At 46.9% G+C, this 16,827-nt stretch overlaps 1 protein-coding gene across 5 annotated transcripts in view; it reads left to right on the forward strand.

Moving 5' to 3' along the window:
- Positions 1–256: 256 nt before the first annotated feature.
- Positions 257–16,827, forward strand: part of DTX2 (deltex E3 ubiquitin ligase 2) — a 35,992-nt gene continuing 19,421 nt past the window's right edge. For 3 of the 5 annotated variants that reach the window (XM_079788415.1, XM_079788418.1, XM_079788419.1), the window contains exons 1-4: positions 257–384; positions 1,538–1,702; positions 10,334–10,689; positions 13,234–13,870. In XM_079788415.1, coding sequence (XP_079644541.1) covers positions 10,422–10,689; positions 13,234–13,870 — 905 coding nt within the window. In that variant the 5' untranslated portion in view covers positions 257–384; positions 1,538–1,702; positions 10,334–10,421. The remainder of the gene's footprint in view (positions 385–1,537; positions 1,703–10,333; positions 10,690–13,233; positions 13,871–16,827) is intronic. The other 2 variants (XM_079788416.1, XM_079788417.1) reach the window with 2 other exon arrangements.

The raw sequence follows: 16,827 nt of genomic DNA on the forward strand, positions 1-16,827 counted from the left end.
AGTTTTCAATTGACATGTTAATCCCCAGTACCCAGCACAGGGCCTGGAACCATGTATATACCGGTAAAAAGTATGTAAAAAAAAAACACGATGTAAAATAATCAGTAAATTAATGAAGGAGCAAGTCATGAGCAAACAGGCTAACGAGAAAGGATAACAGCTGAACAGGTCTGCCCCGCCTCCGCCCCACGCCACGCCCCCAACCCAGGGAACTACATAACCCAGAAGCCCCCGCGTGCTGGACATGCGCACCGGAGCGCAAGGAAGCTGCGACGCGGAGTTTCACTCTGGCTGTCTCCTGAGAGTCGGAGCCACAGCCGGAGTTGTGCCCAGGCCCGAGGGTAGCGGTGCCCCCCTCCTGCCTCCTCGCCCTCCTCAGCCTCGGTGAGAGGGGGCGGTCAGGCCACCTGCTGGTCGCCAGGGCTGGGGTTCCGTGGGCGGGGGGAGACCAAACTGTGCTGGGACCGGAAGGGGGCGGGCGTGGAAGTGAAGGGGGGCTGGGCCGGCCGGAGGGGCGTCCCAGGACGCGGTCAGGGGGGGATTGGGAGGACTGGTCTCTGGACTGGAGGTCTCTGAGGTTAGAGTTGAGGAATTGGGAGGCGCTGGGAGCTTAGACTGGGTGCCGGGTGGGAGGGTAAACGCCGGGGTGGAAGCCAAAGGGCTAGCAGGTGGAGGGGCGCAGACCCTGGGAGTTGGAGTCGGTCGGTTGGAGTGAACCTCGTCCCACAGGACCTGGAGGAAGCGGGGCGATACTGCCGCCGGGCTACGGGTTAGGGTGTGGTTTCTGTTGGGGTCTGCCTCCTAGTGAACGACTCACTGGAGCGGGGGCTGTAATTGAGAGAGGACTATGCCTCCTAACTCGGCTTTCCTGTCCCGAGTGGGGTCCGCCTTCCGGGAATCTCCTGTTTCCAGAGACCTTGGGTTACTTTTGCGGGGTTCGTAATGTATGCTGAAGAGGATTTAGAAGATTTTTTTCTGGAGCTACCCTTCCATCCCGCCTTTCTCAGCCAGTTACTGGTTCCACTTCCCTAAGTGCCGGTAGCAGTGGAAATAGTGTGTGCACAGACGCTTGGACCCTTAAGAAACTCAAAATATTTCTGCATGCCGTCCCAGCTCCTCTAGAGTTCTAGAAGGTGGACTTTCTGGTGGCCAAAATTAGGCTTTCACTTAAGCCATCAGAGTAACTATAACTAGGCCTCTTGTTCATTGGCGTGTGACTTTGGCTAAACTTGAACCCTCTCTGGTGTGTTGATTTCCTTGATGCGTATACAACAGACTGGGCTTATAAAGTCCCTTTGGGCTTTTCTATGAAAGAGCTCAGGTTATTATAATTTTTTTTTGTTGTTTTTGACCATTCCCTTGATTATTTGAGTGGGCAGAGGAAGACTACTGTACCGTCTGCTCTGCCTAGGGTTTTGGGAAATAATTCTGGTGGTTTCCAGTCCCCAGTCACACGGACCCAACATCTGTGCATTCATTTTCACTAACTGCTGTTTCTCAATTTAAAACCTGATCATCTTCTTCCTTGTTGGCAAAGGTGTCTTGAAATTTGTGTTGCTGAGTCAGCAAGCCTTTCAGATTTGCCTGGGTTTTGTTGTTTGCGTTTTATATCAAGATGGGAACTTGAACAAGTCATTCCTCCTAAGGATCTGGTGTCGCCACCGAGAAGGGACTGTTTGTGCCAGCTCTCCAGAGAGAAAAGGTGAGAGCCATGGGGACTTTACATTGCTGCCTTCTTTATCTGGTTTTCAATAGAAAAGGTGAGGACTGGGGAGGGTAGAATTTGAGATCTCCAGGATGAAAGTGAGCCCTGGGTCTAGATTGCTATTGCTCTCTCAAAGAAATTCAAGTGGCTTCTTGCCAATGACTTCTCCTGTTTAACCAGTCTTAGAGGGTGCTTTCTACATGGTTTGCACTTTAAGACATGCTTTATGGGATGAAGGACATAAGCCATGATTTCTGCATTTGAACTGGAAATTTTTATTTCTTTTGCATGAATCTTGACTGGGTGCCTCCTTTGTGTCAAGTCCCATGCTCAGTGCTGGGGGTACTGTGAGGAGCAACAAGAGCTCTGTCTTCTGGAACTTGTTTTTTTTTTGGTAGAAAAGACAGACAAGGCATAGACAGTGACAGGTTTTGTCAGTGTGATATGCGTTGAGGAGGGGGGGACTAACAGGACAGAACTACCACCATTCCAGGAAGGGGGTAGGAAGGAAGGTGAGACGCTCAGGAAGGCTTCTAGAAGATGACAGCAAGGTGAATTGTGAAGGAGAAGGATTTAGAAAGTAGGGGCAGTAGCCTGGCAGAGGAGTGGGCAAAGCTGTGAAGCTACCTGGCATGTCTGGACCACTATAAGTAGCTCAGTGGCTAGAGCAACAAAGGGTCGGTGTGGGATAGAGGATGCTGGATAGGTGGGCAGAGGTCTGAGTGTGGAGGGTTTGGTGAGCCATGCCAAGGCTCTGGGGAGCAGAAGGATTTTAGGGGAAGAATTCCAATTGGGGAGGGGGGACATTTAAAGTTTACACACTCACCGGAAAGTGTAGGTTGGATTTGATTGGATTATTACCTTTGTGACTGTTCCATGCCAGCTTCTGGTAAGGGGGAGATTTTGCCCTCAGCTTGATGATGAACATAGAGAACTCTGCAGGACAGACAGAATGCTGTGCAAGTTGATAAAAGGGTATTTTCTTTCAGTTGGGCACACCAAGGCATCATGGAGGTGCTATTTATTTATTTATTAAAATACATTTTTATTGATTTCAGAGAGGAAGGGAGAGGGAGAGAGAGATAGACACATCAATGATGAGAGAGAGTCATTGATCAGCTGCCTCCTGCACGTCCTCTACTGGGGATCGAGCCCGCAACCTGGGCATGTGCCCTTGACTGGAATCAAACCCAGCACCCTTCAGTCTGCAGGCCGATGATCTATCCACTGAGCCAAACCAGCTAGGGCTGAAGGTACTATTTAAATGGGGCCTTGAAAATATGGGTCAGGTGAGGGTGGGTGCCCAAGTGAATGGGATTCTGTGTGGAGCTGAGGCATAGAGGTGGGGAAACAGGATGTATATGTGGTAGCAGATCATCACTTAAAATCTTTGGGAGGGGTTGGGGAGAGGGAGGTATAGATGAAAGAGGGTATTGAAGGGAGGTGCACTGGCAAATAGGGTTGATAGGGAAGGACCAGATTGTGATGAGCTTCAGTGTCAACCCAAGGAGCTTGAACTTTATTCCAGAAATGCAGTGGAGATGTGGAAGAAACAGGATCAGAACTATATTTCAGGAAGCACAATCTTGCACCTGTCTCTGAGGTGGACTAGGAGGAGAGACAAGAGTTGGGGAAAGCCAGTAGGAAAGAATACTTATCAAGGTGAGAGGCATAGAAGTCCCAACCAGAGGGCTCTGAGGAGTTGAGGAAGGAGGAGAGAGCAAGCCATGGCAGCTGCGGGGCAGTGGGAGAGAAGGTTGAGGAGGAGCAAGACTCCTAGGTTTTACTTCTAACTGCCTGGGTCAGAGTGGAGCGAGCCAGAGAATCTAGGAGGAAAAGCTAATTGGGAAGAAGGAAGGTGAATTTGGCTTTAGACATGCTGAAAGTACCTAAGGTGCCAACAGGAAGGGGATGGTAGGCTAGGGAGAAAAGTCCCTGATTCATTCTACACATGCCTGCAGAAATTGTAGGCCAGGGCTTGCGCTTGGCACTTGGAGTACAAAGATAAATGGTCTCTTTTCTGTTTGTTTTAATTTTTACCTCAGACTTGTTTATATTTATTTACTAAGCTATTTTTAATGAATGTAGTAAGCATCTGTATTCCAACCACTCAAAACAAAAGCTTGGGGCTTGAAACAAAAAAGTATACATCTAAGCATGAAATCTTTCTTCCCATTTTCATCCTCAGATAATCATTACACCCTTGCTTTCATTTTAATAGTTTTATTGTACCTATATATTTCAGAGGAAAGTAACATAATATAATTTTGCTAAGATTTGTCCTCCATATTGTTTTATGTCATTTGGTTCATTTGTTTTTACTACTAATATTCTATGGTGTAAGTACACCACAGTTTATCACCTGATCTTCACTGATGGACACTTAGTTGTTTCCAGGTGTTAGCTGTTGCAAGTGTGCTGCTCTGAACATTTCCATATACACATCTCCTGTTGAACATGTGCAAGAGGTTTTCGTGGGTATAAACTTAGGGGTGATGTTTTGCTGGGTCATCAAGTAAATGTTCGACTTTTGTTGATATTGCCTGACTGTTTTCTGAAGTGGTTGTACCAGTTACATTCTGCCAACAGCCGTGTTCAGGACTTCCAATTGCTCCACATTTTTGCCAACACTTGATATAGGCAGACTTTTTATTTTATTTTTTTTTTGTCAATTGAATGGATATAAAATGGGATCTTTGGATTCTTGATTTCTATGTCTCTGAGCCCTGACATTGAACATATCCTTTAAAAAAATATATATATATATATATTGATTTCAGAGAGGAAGGGAGAGGGAGAGAGGGATAGAGACATCAATGATGAAAGAGAATTATTGATAGGCTGCCTCCTACACTGGGGTTTGAGCCTGAAACCTGGGATGAGGTGGGGTGGACCTTGTGGCCTGACTGGGAATTGAATCGTGACCTCCTGGTTCATAGGTAGATCCTCAACCACTGAGCCTTGCTGGCTGGGCTGAACAGCTCTTCATCAGTTTATTGGCTTATGAGTTTCTTGTGAAATATTTGTTCATGTCTCTTGCCAATTTTTCTTTGGGGTTTTTGGTGCTTTATTATTATTATTGATTTGTAAGAGTTCTTTATATATTTGTTTTAATTCTTAATGCATAAGGCAGATATTTTTTCCAGCTCGTAACTTGTCTTTCTACTTTCTTTAAGGCATATTTAGTTGAATGACCATTGTTGTTGTTTTTTCTTTTTTAAAAATATTTTTATATGTTTTTATTTTTTTAGTTGTTTTTTTAATCTTTATTGTTGAAAGTTTTACATAGGTCCTCGTTTTTCCCTCATTAACCTCTTCCAGCCCGCTCCCACCCCTCCCTGCCCAGGCCCTCACCACCCCATTGTCTGTGTCCGTGGGTTATGCATATATGCATACAAGTTCATTGGTTGATATCTTTGATATGTTTTTTATTTCAGAGAGGAAGGGAGAGGAAGAGACAGATAAGAACATCAGTGATGAGAGATTTATCAGTCGGCTACCTCCTGCACTCCCCCTACTGGGGATTGAGCCTGCAACCCAGGCATGTGCCCTGACTGGGAATCGAACTGTGACCTCCTGGTTCCTGGGTCGATGTTTAACCACTGAGACACACAATTCTTAGTTTTAATATAGTGTAATGTCTTTTTTCATTTTTAGTCAGTGTTTTGTGTCTTGTTTAAGATACCTTTTCCTGAGCACATCCTTGCCTTGAAGAAGCCTATGCCCTAGTGGAGGGGACAGGTAGATAATTGCACTCAGATGTTACCTGGACATTGATTGTTGTCCCTGTGTGGCAGGAGCGGCTGTAGGAATGATTTCACAGTATAGAGTCTCAAGCTGGGAATTAAGAGAGGAGTAGGTGGACAGGTAGGGTAGACATTCTCTCAGAGGGGTTGAAGGGCATGGAACAGCCTGGCCTCTTCTGGGTCCTCCCTCGAGTTCCTGATGGCTGAAGCAGAGGGCTCATCTGAAAAAGGATTTGGGTGATCTGTGTGCATGGCATTATAAAAGATAAGAGGGTCCAGGGGAAGTGTAGAGAGGGAGGGCAGAACCTGATTTCCTTACACAGGGAAAGGTGTTAATGCCTGGTGTGGCTCTGGGAAGTAGTTGTGGTTTCTAGGGGTGGCGCTGACAACATGCTGCCTGCTGTACTATTGGATGCGGTATTTCACCATCAGATGTTGGGCAAAGACCACATGTCTGCAGAGGGAAGGGCATGTCCTTGGGGTAGCTAGCCAGAGACATAGGCACTCTCCTATTTTAGTAGAAAGAATGGGTTCAGATAAGTGTTTCTCATTTATAGGATAGTGGAACACAGTGATAGATGTTGGGTAGGTAGTAGGGGAGAGGTCGACACACCATGGCCCATGAGTCAAATTCGGCTCACTGCCTGTTTTTGTTAATAAAGTTGTTATTGGAATTGTGTACCTGAAACCTGTATAATTTTGTAAACCAGTGTCACTCCAATAAATTCAATAAAAAGGGGGAAAAAATTTTTATTGGGACACAACCACTCCAGTTAGTTTACACATCATCTGTGGCTGTTTTTGCATTACAGTACCAGGGTTGCATAGTTGCAACAGACACCCTTTGTTCTGAAAAGCATAAAATAAGTAGTTTCTGACCTTTTATAGGAAAAGTTGGCCGACTCCTGCCAAGGGGAGTCATGGTAACTGTGGTAACCTGGAGAGTGTGTACTAGCAAGTTGTTTCTGGATGAATAATGAATCTAGGTCAGGCCTGCAAATGCTGCCAACTTTTCTGGTTTTCAAGAAGCTGGAAATCTGGATTAAAAATGTTTTATTTATTGATTGATTCTAGAGAGGAAGGGGGGAGAGAGAGAGAGACATCAGTTTGTTCCATTTATTTATGTATTCATTGGTTGCAGTCTGTGGACAGGGATTTGCAGCTAAATTCCACAAGAGAATAAAAGGGAAAGCAGGATGGTGGCTTTTTTTTTGTGGTCACAGCTGTTGATATTAAAAAAATTTTTTTTTTGTTTGATCATAAAAAGTAATATGTCCACTGTAGGACATTTGCAAGTGCAGAAACAGGTAAAAGAAATCCTACAATTCCATCATTGCTATTAATATTTCAGAGTGGTTCCTTCCGGCCTTTTACAAATTGTTTTATATAAGGTAGAAAGAACATGGGCTTTATGGTGTCTCAGACTGGCCGCCTGACCTTGGGTAAATTCTTAATTTCTTTTGGCTTCAGTTCCCTTGTGTGCAAAATGGAAATAATTTCTATTTTCAAGGGTGGTTGAGGGTTGAGAGACTGGATGACAAAAGCACCAAGCAGAGCGTGTGCCACATAGTAGGTGCTCAATAAATGACATACCCGCTGCCTAAGAACATAGTGTGTCCACTGATATAGCCTGTATTTTTTATTTGTTGTGAGCATTATCTTAGGTCCATAAGCTTTTTGTAAAACATTTTTCAAGACTTATAGTCCATCATTAGGATGTACCATAATTTATTTAGGAATTTCATTATTTTAAGGTGTTTAGATTGCTTCCAGATTGAGGATTTCTTCCATGGCCAGTAATAATAATAATAATAATTTTCATAATTAAGAACACTAAATAGCCCTGTCATTAGGAGCTGAAACAAATTAGATTTTTTGAACAGAAGCTCCCCAATGGCTGAGGTAGTTGTACAGAATGGGTGCATTGACAGGACTGCTATATGCACATAATTGCTGTGCTCAAGTTGAACGCCCGTGGGCATTTCTGGTCAGTGCCTCAACTGCCTGGCCCCTGCAGCTGAAGGTTCACCTCTCTTTTGTCCTCTGGTGTATCAGACCCTCTGGGATACTGGACATTGAAGAGCTGCAGCTGCAGCTTTGGGTCAGCGCTAGGTCTGCCCTTGAGTTCCTGTTCCAGTGGGGAGATAGACACTGAGGCCAAGCATAAGTGGAATGTGTGTAAAGACACTGATGAAGGTGGAGGTCAGAAGGCTCAGGAGGAGGGTGCTGTGGCTGAGTTAGAAAGATGGACAAATTTGCTTGATGCTTAGGTGGAAAGAGGACAGAAGTCTAGACACATGCACCAGCAAGATCAATGGCTGGAGGTGGAAATGGCTCTGAATGTTCTGGCATTTGCTAGAATTTAATGTGACTAGACATGAGGTGGAGGTCTTGAAATGAGTGGGGACAGCAGCTGGGCACAGAGGGGCTGTGTGCCATGACTGTTTCATCTCTGGGTCTCCAGTACCTAGACAGGGCCTGGACCGTGGTGGGTCCCGGTCTATGGAGACTGAACACTTTTATGAAAAGATTTAGCTCAAGTTCTCAACTGTCTTTCTCAGGCTGTTTGGCAAAATTCTACGAGTTGGTTCATCTGGGAATCTGTGGACATACTATGTGCTGATATATAGGAGGCTTCTGCTGCCTGAGAGGTGAATGATGCCTGCCAGGAGTTGCCAGGGAAGTCTGGATTTAGGAGTAATTGGCTCTGAAAGTGGTCCTGGGATTTGTACCGGATGTGGTTCCAGAGACTTCTAATTGCAGGCACTGAGCTAATAAGCCAGCCTGCTATCCCAAGGGCATCCCAGGCCCAATCCTCCAGTGCGGGATGTGTCCTTTTATTGGAGCAGTTGGCAGCTCAGTGGCAGCCTTGGCACTCACAGGTGTGCTCAGTTATTGCAGGTCTGACTCATCGCCTGTGTTCTCCTGCTTTGTGGCTCAGTGCTGCTGTAGGCTGCCACGCCTCACCCAGACTTGAGGGTTGGGGAGGTACTGGGGTTGAGGGAGCAGGGAAAGGGAGGGAGGCCAATATTTGCTGATACCTGCTGTGTCCCTGGTGCTTTGCTGGGTTCTCTATACACATCTATGCTTTAATCCCCATGAAAGGCACTTAGAATAGATGTTGGTATCTTCATTTCCAAATGAAAGAAAAATAAAGCAAGCTTGAAGAATTGAGGTACCTTTATCAGGATGATACCTGAATAGAGTCAGTCAGCAGCATGTTGACACCAGAGCCCATGCCTATTCCTTTTCATGTGCTGCTCCAGATCTACCTTCCTTGTGGGGTGGTGGTCTTGGCCTTCTTACTGAAACCTTAATGGTGTAGTGCAATATTAGGGACGTCAGCAAAAGCCCAGGGTCCCAGCCTTATTACTAGCCATATAAGCAAGTCACTGCAACTGACTGGCCTTATTACTAGCCATATAAGCAAGTCACTGCAACTCAGTTTTCTCACCTGCAAAATGGGGATAAATTTCAATGTCTGCACTTAAGTGATTTGTATGGGAATCAGAGTAGATGGTATGACTGGGAACCCTGCTGGTACCAGGCCTGCATGAGCATGCTATAACAGACTTGAGATGCGGGTTCCTCTCTCTGTTCCTCCTTTTCTGTCTCTAAGTGGGGCCTATAAGTAGAGCCCAAGGTAGAGTTCAGGCTAATCTTTCTTCTCTAAGAAAATGGGTGTCAGAGCTGACACTTAGCAGTATGTGTGTGACCCTCAATAAGACCTTGACCTCTTTGAGCTTTGGATTCCTGTCCATAAAGTAGAAGAAAAAGCACCTTGTTGGTCTGTTAGGCTTAAATGACACGCACATTTCGTGTTTGCCACTAAATGTTGGTCCTGTTCCTCACACACTCTGGGGCACCGCCACGATATAGTGCATTCACAGATTTTTCTCCTTCAAACAGCTGCAGGTGCATAGTACCATCATCCCCTTCCATTCAGCTGTGTTTTGAATCAACATGTGTATAACACTGTGTGACACGGCCTTTGCTGGGGCTGGTGATATGGCTGTGGACAGGACAGACTCACCAGGTTGTTGTTGGTGGGGAGAAAAGGGGTAAAAAGACACAGAACAACATCATAGCCATACATGTATATGGGCATAGAATACTGGCTGGTGCTGTGAAGAAGTTCATATACTGGGTGGCTTGGGAAAGGCTCCCTGAGTGACAGGCTGGGCCTGAAGGATGAATAGAGTGCACAAGGGAAGAAGGTGGGCTGGAGTGACTTGGAAAAGAATGTCTTAGAAGATGGGTGTAAACTCTCTGGACCTGACCCAGTGAGGCCCAGGCACAGGGAGTGGAGTACAGAGACCAGGCTTCAGCAGCCAGGAGATTTTAATGTTTATCAAGGGCATCCTTCATGGTTAATGATGCCTCCTTGGGCAGCCTGCAGACTCAGTGGAGCTAGGGCCCGTGCTGTGCGTCTCAGCTCTGCCATTGAACTCCTGGTATCCTAGAGCCCTGGTCTTTTTTGAGACAGTTTTCTTTTCCCATCAGTAGCATGGGAAAAAAAACAACCTGCTTTGGAAACCATAGCATCCTCACACAGGTCCTGAGAGGTCATGATAACCTCAGTCCATTGGGGGTTTGGAGTCATGAAAACACATTTAGTACTGGGTCAGAGAGAAATTGTTGGTAAAAAGACAGAAGCTGGGCTGATGATCAGCACCTAAAATTCTCTTCACTGTATCTTCCTGAACAATGCAGAGGTAGGTAGGCTGCTAGATTGAATTCTTCCTGGCTGCCTGAGCAAAGGACAGGGTTGGGTACTTGATTCAAGATGCCTTAAGATATTAGGGAAAAAAGCGACTGTGGAAAAGCATGATTTTTTTCTCTGCATTGAGGCTGACTCTGCCATTGTTTGTCCTGTTTACAGGTCTGCTGGAAACACTGGGCAATGAGCCGGAGACGCCAGCCCAGAGTGGTCTGAAGCCATTTGGGAAAGCAGAGAGATCCTGGGGAAGATGGCCATGGCCCCAAGCTCTTCCTTGGCTCAGGTGTACGCCAGCCCTGTGGCAGTGGTCGTGTGGGAGTGGCAGGATGAGATGGGCACCTGGCACCCCTACAGTGCCACTGTCTGTAACTTTATCGAGCAGCAGTTTGTCCAGCAGAAGGGCCAGCGCTTCGGGCTGGGGAGCCTGGCCCATAGCATCCCCTTAGGCCAAGCTGACCCCTCGCTGGCCCCTTACATCATCGATCTCCCCAGCTGGACCCAGTTCCGCCAGGACACTGGTAAGACATGTTCTGCTTCTAGTATTATCCAAGCACCTGCTTTGGGTCGGCTGCCACACTAGATGTTGGAGTTACAGAATTGACTCTCAGAGCTTAGCCCTGTCCCTGATATGCATACATTTGGGAGGTGGGTACTGTGAGTGACAGCAGGTACCACACAATGTGCGATGTACAGTAGGTCTTCACTTAACATCATCGATAGGTTCTATGACTTTAAGTGAAATGATGTACGCTAATGAAACCAGTTTTACCACAGGTTAATTGATAGAAAGAAGAGTTAAGTTTCTGTGGCATCTCATCAACATTTTAATGAGATAATGCTGTTTGAGTCCCTGCTAGTAGTAGAGGCCCTCACAGCCCCTTTCCTCGTTTCCCAAACCAAAAATGCCTGTTTCTACCTGCAGAGATTTGATGATCTCGTTGTCAGGCGGCTAGCATGGAGGTGGTGTGCCATGCTAGTTCTGGCTCCAGTGCACCGTAGCTGTGTGGCCTGGGCAGGTTACTCCTGTGCACTCGTGTTTGTTTTTGTGTGTGTGTTTTTTAAAAATATATTTCTTTATTGATTTCAGAGAGGAAGGGAGAAGGGGAGAGAGAGATAGAAACATCAATGATGAGAGAGAATCATTGATCGGCTACCTCCTGCACACCCCCTACTGGGGATCGAGCCCACAACCCAGGCATGTGCCCTTGGCTGGAATTGAATCTGGGACCCTTCAGTCCGCAGGCTGACACTCTATCCACTGAGCCAAGCTGGCTAGGGCTCGTGTTTGGTTTTATTATAGGTTTTGATTGGTATTACTGAGAATGGGGCCAACAACTTCCTCCCAGAGTTTGCCTTGTTTCTCTAGGCCAGTGGTTCTCAGCTGGGGGTGATTTTGTCCCCCAGTAGATGTGATAATGTCTGGAGACAGTTCTGATTGTCATGACTGTGGGGCAGGGCACTTCCGGCATCTGTTGGGTAGAAGCCAGGGATGCTGCTAAACATCCCATAGTGCGCAGGACTGGCCCTGTGACAAACAATTATTACCCAGAGTATCACTTGTTTCAAGAAATCCTGCTCTGATCCCTGTAGCAGCATCCTCAGGCTAGTGAGACTAAGGCTTCCAATCAGTTGGATGCAGGTGCAAGTCCCTGCCTTCACGATGTTTGCAGGAAACTGAGAAAGGTGGCACACAAAATAAATAATATGTGCATTGTGTTTTATGTTAGATAGCAAGCAATAAGTGTTCATCGGAGTGGAAGTGAGGGTAGGGAAAGGTTGATTTGAAGTTTGAGCTTCAGTGGCATTGGCAAGGGACAGAGATAGACCTGAAGGACGGGCAGGAGAGGGGCAAGTTCTGCGGTGCTTTTCAGTCACTCGGAGGGATTGCTTTTATTCTGAAAGAGGGAGCCAAGGAAGGATTAGGGCAGAGCAGTGATGTAATCTGATTTGGAGTAAAGAGCATCGCTCTGGCTGCTGTGGATGGAGGGAAGGGCTGCTGCAGTTGAGAGACCAGGTGCAAGGTAATTGCAGTGATCATCTTTTGGCAAGTGCTTGGAAGCATGGCCTAAATTTATCTTTTTCTTTTTCTCCGTAATCTTCAGGTTTGATTTTATTAAGTATATAGGCTAAGCTAAGCACAGGGTGTTACCCAATATTTGCTACTTAAGAAGTCAAAGGAAATGGTACATCCATGTAAGAGAATTATGTAACAATAATGAGTTTTACGAAGTTTTAGAGACACACAAAATACTTACGGCATAATATGTGAAAATAGCAGGAAACATTTTTCAGTATGATTCTCAGCTACCTGAATGTATGTGCCTAGATGGGAAGAAATGCATTGCAGTATAAATGATGTGCTTTCCTTTTGGTGGTTAGATTATGGATGGTTTCATTTTCTTTATAATTTTTTTTCATTTTTTTAAGTGAAGGTGCATAGGTTTCATCATTAGAAATATTTTTATTTATTTATTTATTTTTAAAAATCCTCACCAGAGGATATTTCCTCCCTCCCCCATTGATTTTTAGAGAGAGTGGAAGGGAGGGAGGACATGGGAGAGAGAGCGAGAGAAACACCCATGTTCTCACATCAGTTGGTTGCCTCCCACACACCCTGACCCAGGCCAAGGATGGAACCTGCAACCCAGGTACGTGCTCTTGACCGAGAATCGAACCCGATACCCTTCGGTGTGTAGGCTGATGCTCTAACCATGAGCAGTGCCGGCCACGGCTAGAAATCATTTTTAAAGCCTCATTGAGTCTGAGCCACAGCACTTCTTTGACCTAAACTTTTAGCATCCCCCATTCCTGCCCAGGAGCATGGATCCCCTGCTGCTACTTGATCCTTTTGGGCCACAGGTTTTTTACCTAAAGAGTGCTCTCTAGCCTTCACCCAAAATTTGGGAAGAACAACCAATGCCAGACTTTAGGTCAGATGGCACCATGACCCTATATATACCGTGATCATATTAATTTAATTTGGTTGTGGAAAAAAATAAAACTCCATTTGTTTGGGGTGCTAGCAGATTAACCATTTATATGTAACATTCCTTGCAAAACAGGCACCATGCGGGCTGTGCGAAGGCACCTGTTTTCCCAGCTCTCAGCCCCGGGCCGGGGCATTGTCTGGGAGTGGCTGAACGACGATGGCTCCTGGACAGCCTATGAAGCCAGCATTTGTGACTATCTGGAGCAGCAGGTGGCCAGGGGCAACCAGCTTGTGGACTTGGCACCTTTGGGGTACAACTACATCGTCAACTATGCCACCCACATACAGACCAACAAGGCTTCGAACTACTGCCGTAGTGTGCGGCGCCAAGCAGGGCCCCCTTACCCAGTGACCACCATCATCGCTCCACCAGGCCACATGGGAGTCGCCTGCTCTTGCCATCAGTGCCTCAACAGTGGCGGAACTGGCCCTGTGTTAGGTCGCTACCGCCACTCCATGACCAGCCTCCCTGCATACCCTACCCCTCAGACCCCCCAAAGGACTGCTGTTATCTTTGGGGCCCACCAGGCCTTTGCCCCATACAATAAGCCCTCACTCTCTGGAGCTAGGTCTGCACCCAGGCTGAACACCACAAACCCCTGGAGTGGGGTGCTGCCCTCCTTGGGGAACCAGCCCTTTTACTGCTCCAGCCTCTCCCACCTGGGACCTCAGCGCCAGCCCCCAGGATCATCCACTGCCAGTGGAGCCAGGTATCTTGTGTTATTGAGGGTCGTTTTGTCCACCTGTGTACCTGGTCAGCAGGCTTGGGTTTTGCTTTTCCTTAGTTGGGAAGACTCACCCAAATACCTGCAGACTTAGCACCTGCTTCTTTCGTTGTTTCTGCTATGTCATCTCCTTTGCATGTGCCATGTGGTGCCACAGCTGTCCACAGCCTTGCATCCCACAAAGCCTTGACCTCTGGGACTTGAGTGTTGATAGTTGCCACACAGGTTAAAACCAGTAATCCCTCCATTCACTCAGGAGAATCGCACTCTCTGTATAGAGCAACTAACCACTTTTGACTGTGCCTGTGTGCCATGTGGCTGGTACCATGTGCCTGAGAACATTTCACTGACATTTCACCTCATAAACATGGAAGGTTCAGTCCCCTTCCTAAGTCCACAGTCTTGTCCAGGAGAAAGTTTGGAGCTCAGCTTTGGTTGAGGGGAGAGCAAAATGTTGGGGAGGGGCACTTAGGAGGTGGCAACAGGTGACATAGGACAGCCCCTCTGTGCTGATGCATTCTAGCCCGCTGTCTATCAGAGCTCTCTGCACCTTGAGAAAGATGATGAAACAGGCCCATCCAGACCAGTTGGCTCTTTAAAGTGAGAAAAGTTCCTGGAGTGGCCAGTTGGGCTGTGCTCCTGGGGTGCTCAGACACCTGTCAGTGACAAGGGCCTCATTGGTCATTACTGAGAGAGTTGGGTTTGGAGAACATCTTGAGAATTCAGAGTGGTAGTTGGGATGGGGGCTGATTTCTGAGAGAGGGTGACCTGGGCAGGTAGTGATTGGACATGTGGGCCCGTGGCTGCCCTATTTCTCAGGGAGTCAGCATCTTGTTGATTCGCACTGCTGTCAGCCAGTCAGTATCTTCTTGCTGCCTCACTCACCCAGCTCCCTCCCTGCCCACTTGACCACGGTAAGGGCTGAAGCTTTCTAGTGTGGCCAAGGCCTTGGTACTTGGGCCTTTAGCATTTTTTAAAGCTAGGTTTCAGAGGACCCTGCCAACTTCTAGCCGACACAGTGACAGCTGCCGTTCACTGAGTACGTTAAGCCAGCCCCATTGAGCAGGCTCTGTGAGTGAGTTCATTCATCCTCATAACAGCCATGCGGTGAGGGGTGTCCTCAGCTTACAGGTGAGGACATTGAGGCTGACAGGGTTGGCAGCCCAGCTAGCAAGTGGCAGAGCTGGGATTAAACCGAGGCCCCAGAGTGGGCCATGTGGGACACATGGAGTTCTGAAGCTCTCTTAAAGGCAGAAGGAGAGGAAGATAGAAGGTATCTGGAGGGATTAGTGTGGAGGAGTCCAACAGACAGGAGAGGAATGGGTCCTGGATGTGTCAGGGCATCTTCCTGGGCATTTTCTCCTGAGAGTTGGGGCATGTGGAGCTAAGATTTTTCTGGGAATTGGGAGCACAGGGAGGTTTTACTTGAGCCTTCTCTGTGGACTTTTACATAGACATTAGCAAGCAGGACTCTGTGCGAGCCCAGTTTCACCCAGTGCCCTTTTGAAGCCCCCTCCAATGTGTAGGTTAGTCTCTTTTAGAGAGAAGTGTGCTCTATCAGCCAGCCCAGAATGATCGGGAGGGCTAGAGTTTCTACTGGCTCGGCTTTGCCTAGCCTCCTGGGGCTTCTTAAGTTCTTACAAATTATTTTAAGGGAAACTTCTGGATGATTCTAGAGGTGGGATTCTGGGATTGAGCCAGGCAATGTATAAGCTTGGTTGCTTTCTCCCGGTGCAGGGCTTCCATTGCTTTCACCTCCCCAGCCTGAGGCCTGAGAGACTGTTGATGTGGGCCCAGCTGGTACAGGCCAAGCAAGTTACTGAAGGGAAAGTGGCTGGGCCAGACGGTCTTACCTTTATTGCTGGGCCATGCGTGTTGGTGCTTGTCCTGTATTGTATGCCAGGAGGGAACCAGGCCAGCTGGCTCTATTAGTTAAAACAGCCTCAAAGGGACCTGCCTCCTAAGGTGGATGTTCATCTTTATCTCCTCCAGCTTTTTGGGAACTGGGAGGGGCGATCTTTACTTGCACGGGCCTATCCCCACTTTGAGAAACTAGGTTTTCCTGTATCTAATTTGTAGTGGGGCCCTCTTCAGTTAACCCTTCTCTGATGGGTGTTGTAGAGCCAGAGGGGGTTTAATAAATGGCTGACTTCTTAACCCACTGAGGGTGGGAGGATTGAAAACACTTGGCAACTTGGTCTCCCTAGGGTCTGTGATACAGTTCTTGAAGCCAAATGAATGTCAACAGCAGTAGGTGAAAGTTACCATGTTTGTGGAGGAGAGGAGAAGGCAGCAGGGCAGGCAGTGCCATGCTCTGGGTAAGCCTGAGAACCAGCTGTGTTTAGTGGTAGCCACTGGAAAGAACATGTGAGTAAAATAAAAATTTGTGGAACCCATGTGGTTTCACATAGCTTCTTGCTCAATCTGGGTAAAACCTTGACTGACTGATTTCCTTGTGCCCTGAGAGGCTTTCTGAGTAGGCAGCAGTACATTGACACAGTACACGATTTGTCACTGAGCTGCTGGATTTAAGTAAATCTCCTGGTCGTTGAAGTTTATCCCTTTAAGCACAAAACTTGTGTTTTAATGATGTTGGATGGAAAACTTTCCAAAATGTGTCATGTATATATTCTTCTTTAATAGAGGGTGTACCGGCTTGCCCATTTTAATGACTTGAGGTGGTGATTATGACCAGCAGTCTATTGCAGCTCTGGTGTGACTAAGCCTCAGCACGCTTTGTCTCTGCATTAAGCAGCCCTATAAAATGGCTCTTGCAGTCTGCTTTCATTTGTTCTGTTCTTACTGCCGTTCTCCCTTCCTCTAAGGCAATGGTTCTCAACCTTTTTAATGCCACGACCCTTTAATACAGTTCCTCATGTTGTGGTGACCCCCAACCATAAAATTATTTTCGTTGCTACTTCATAACTGTAATTTTGCTACTG

Source organism: Cnephaeus nilssonii (assembly GCF_951640355.1).
Source record: "Cnephaeus nilssonii genome assembly, chromosome: 2".
Taxonomy (NCBI): domain Eukaryota; kingdom Metazoa; phylum Chordata; class Mammalia; order Chiroptera; family Vespertilionidae; genus Cnephaeus; species Cnephaeus nilssonii.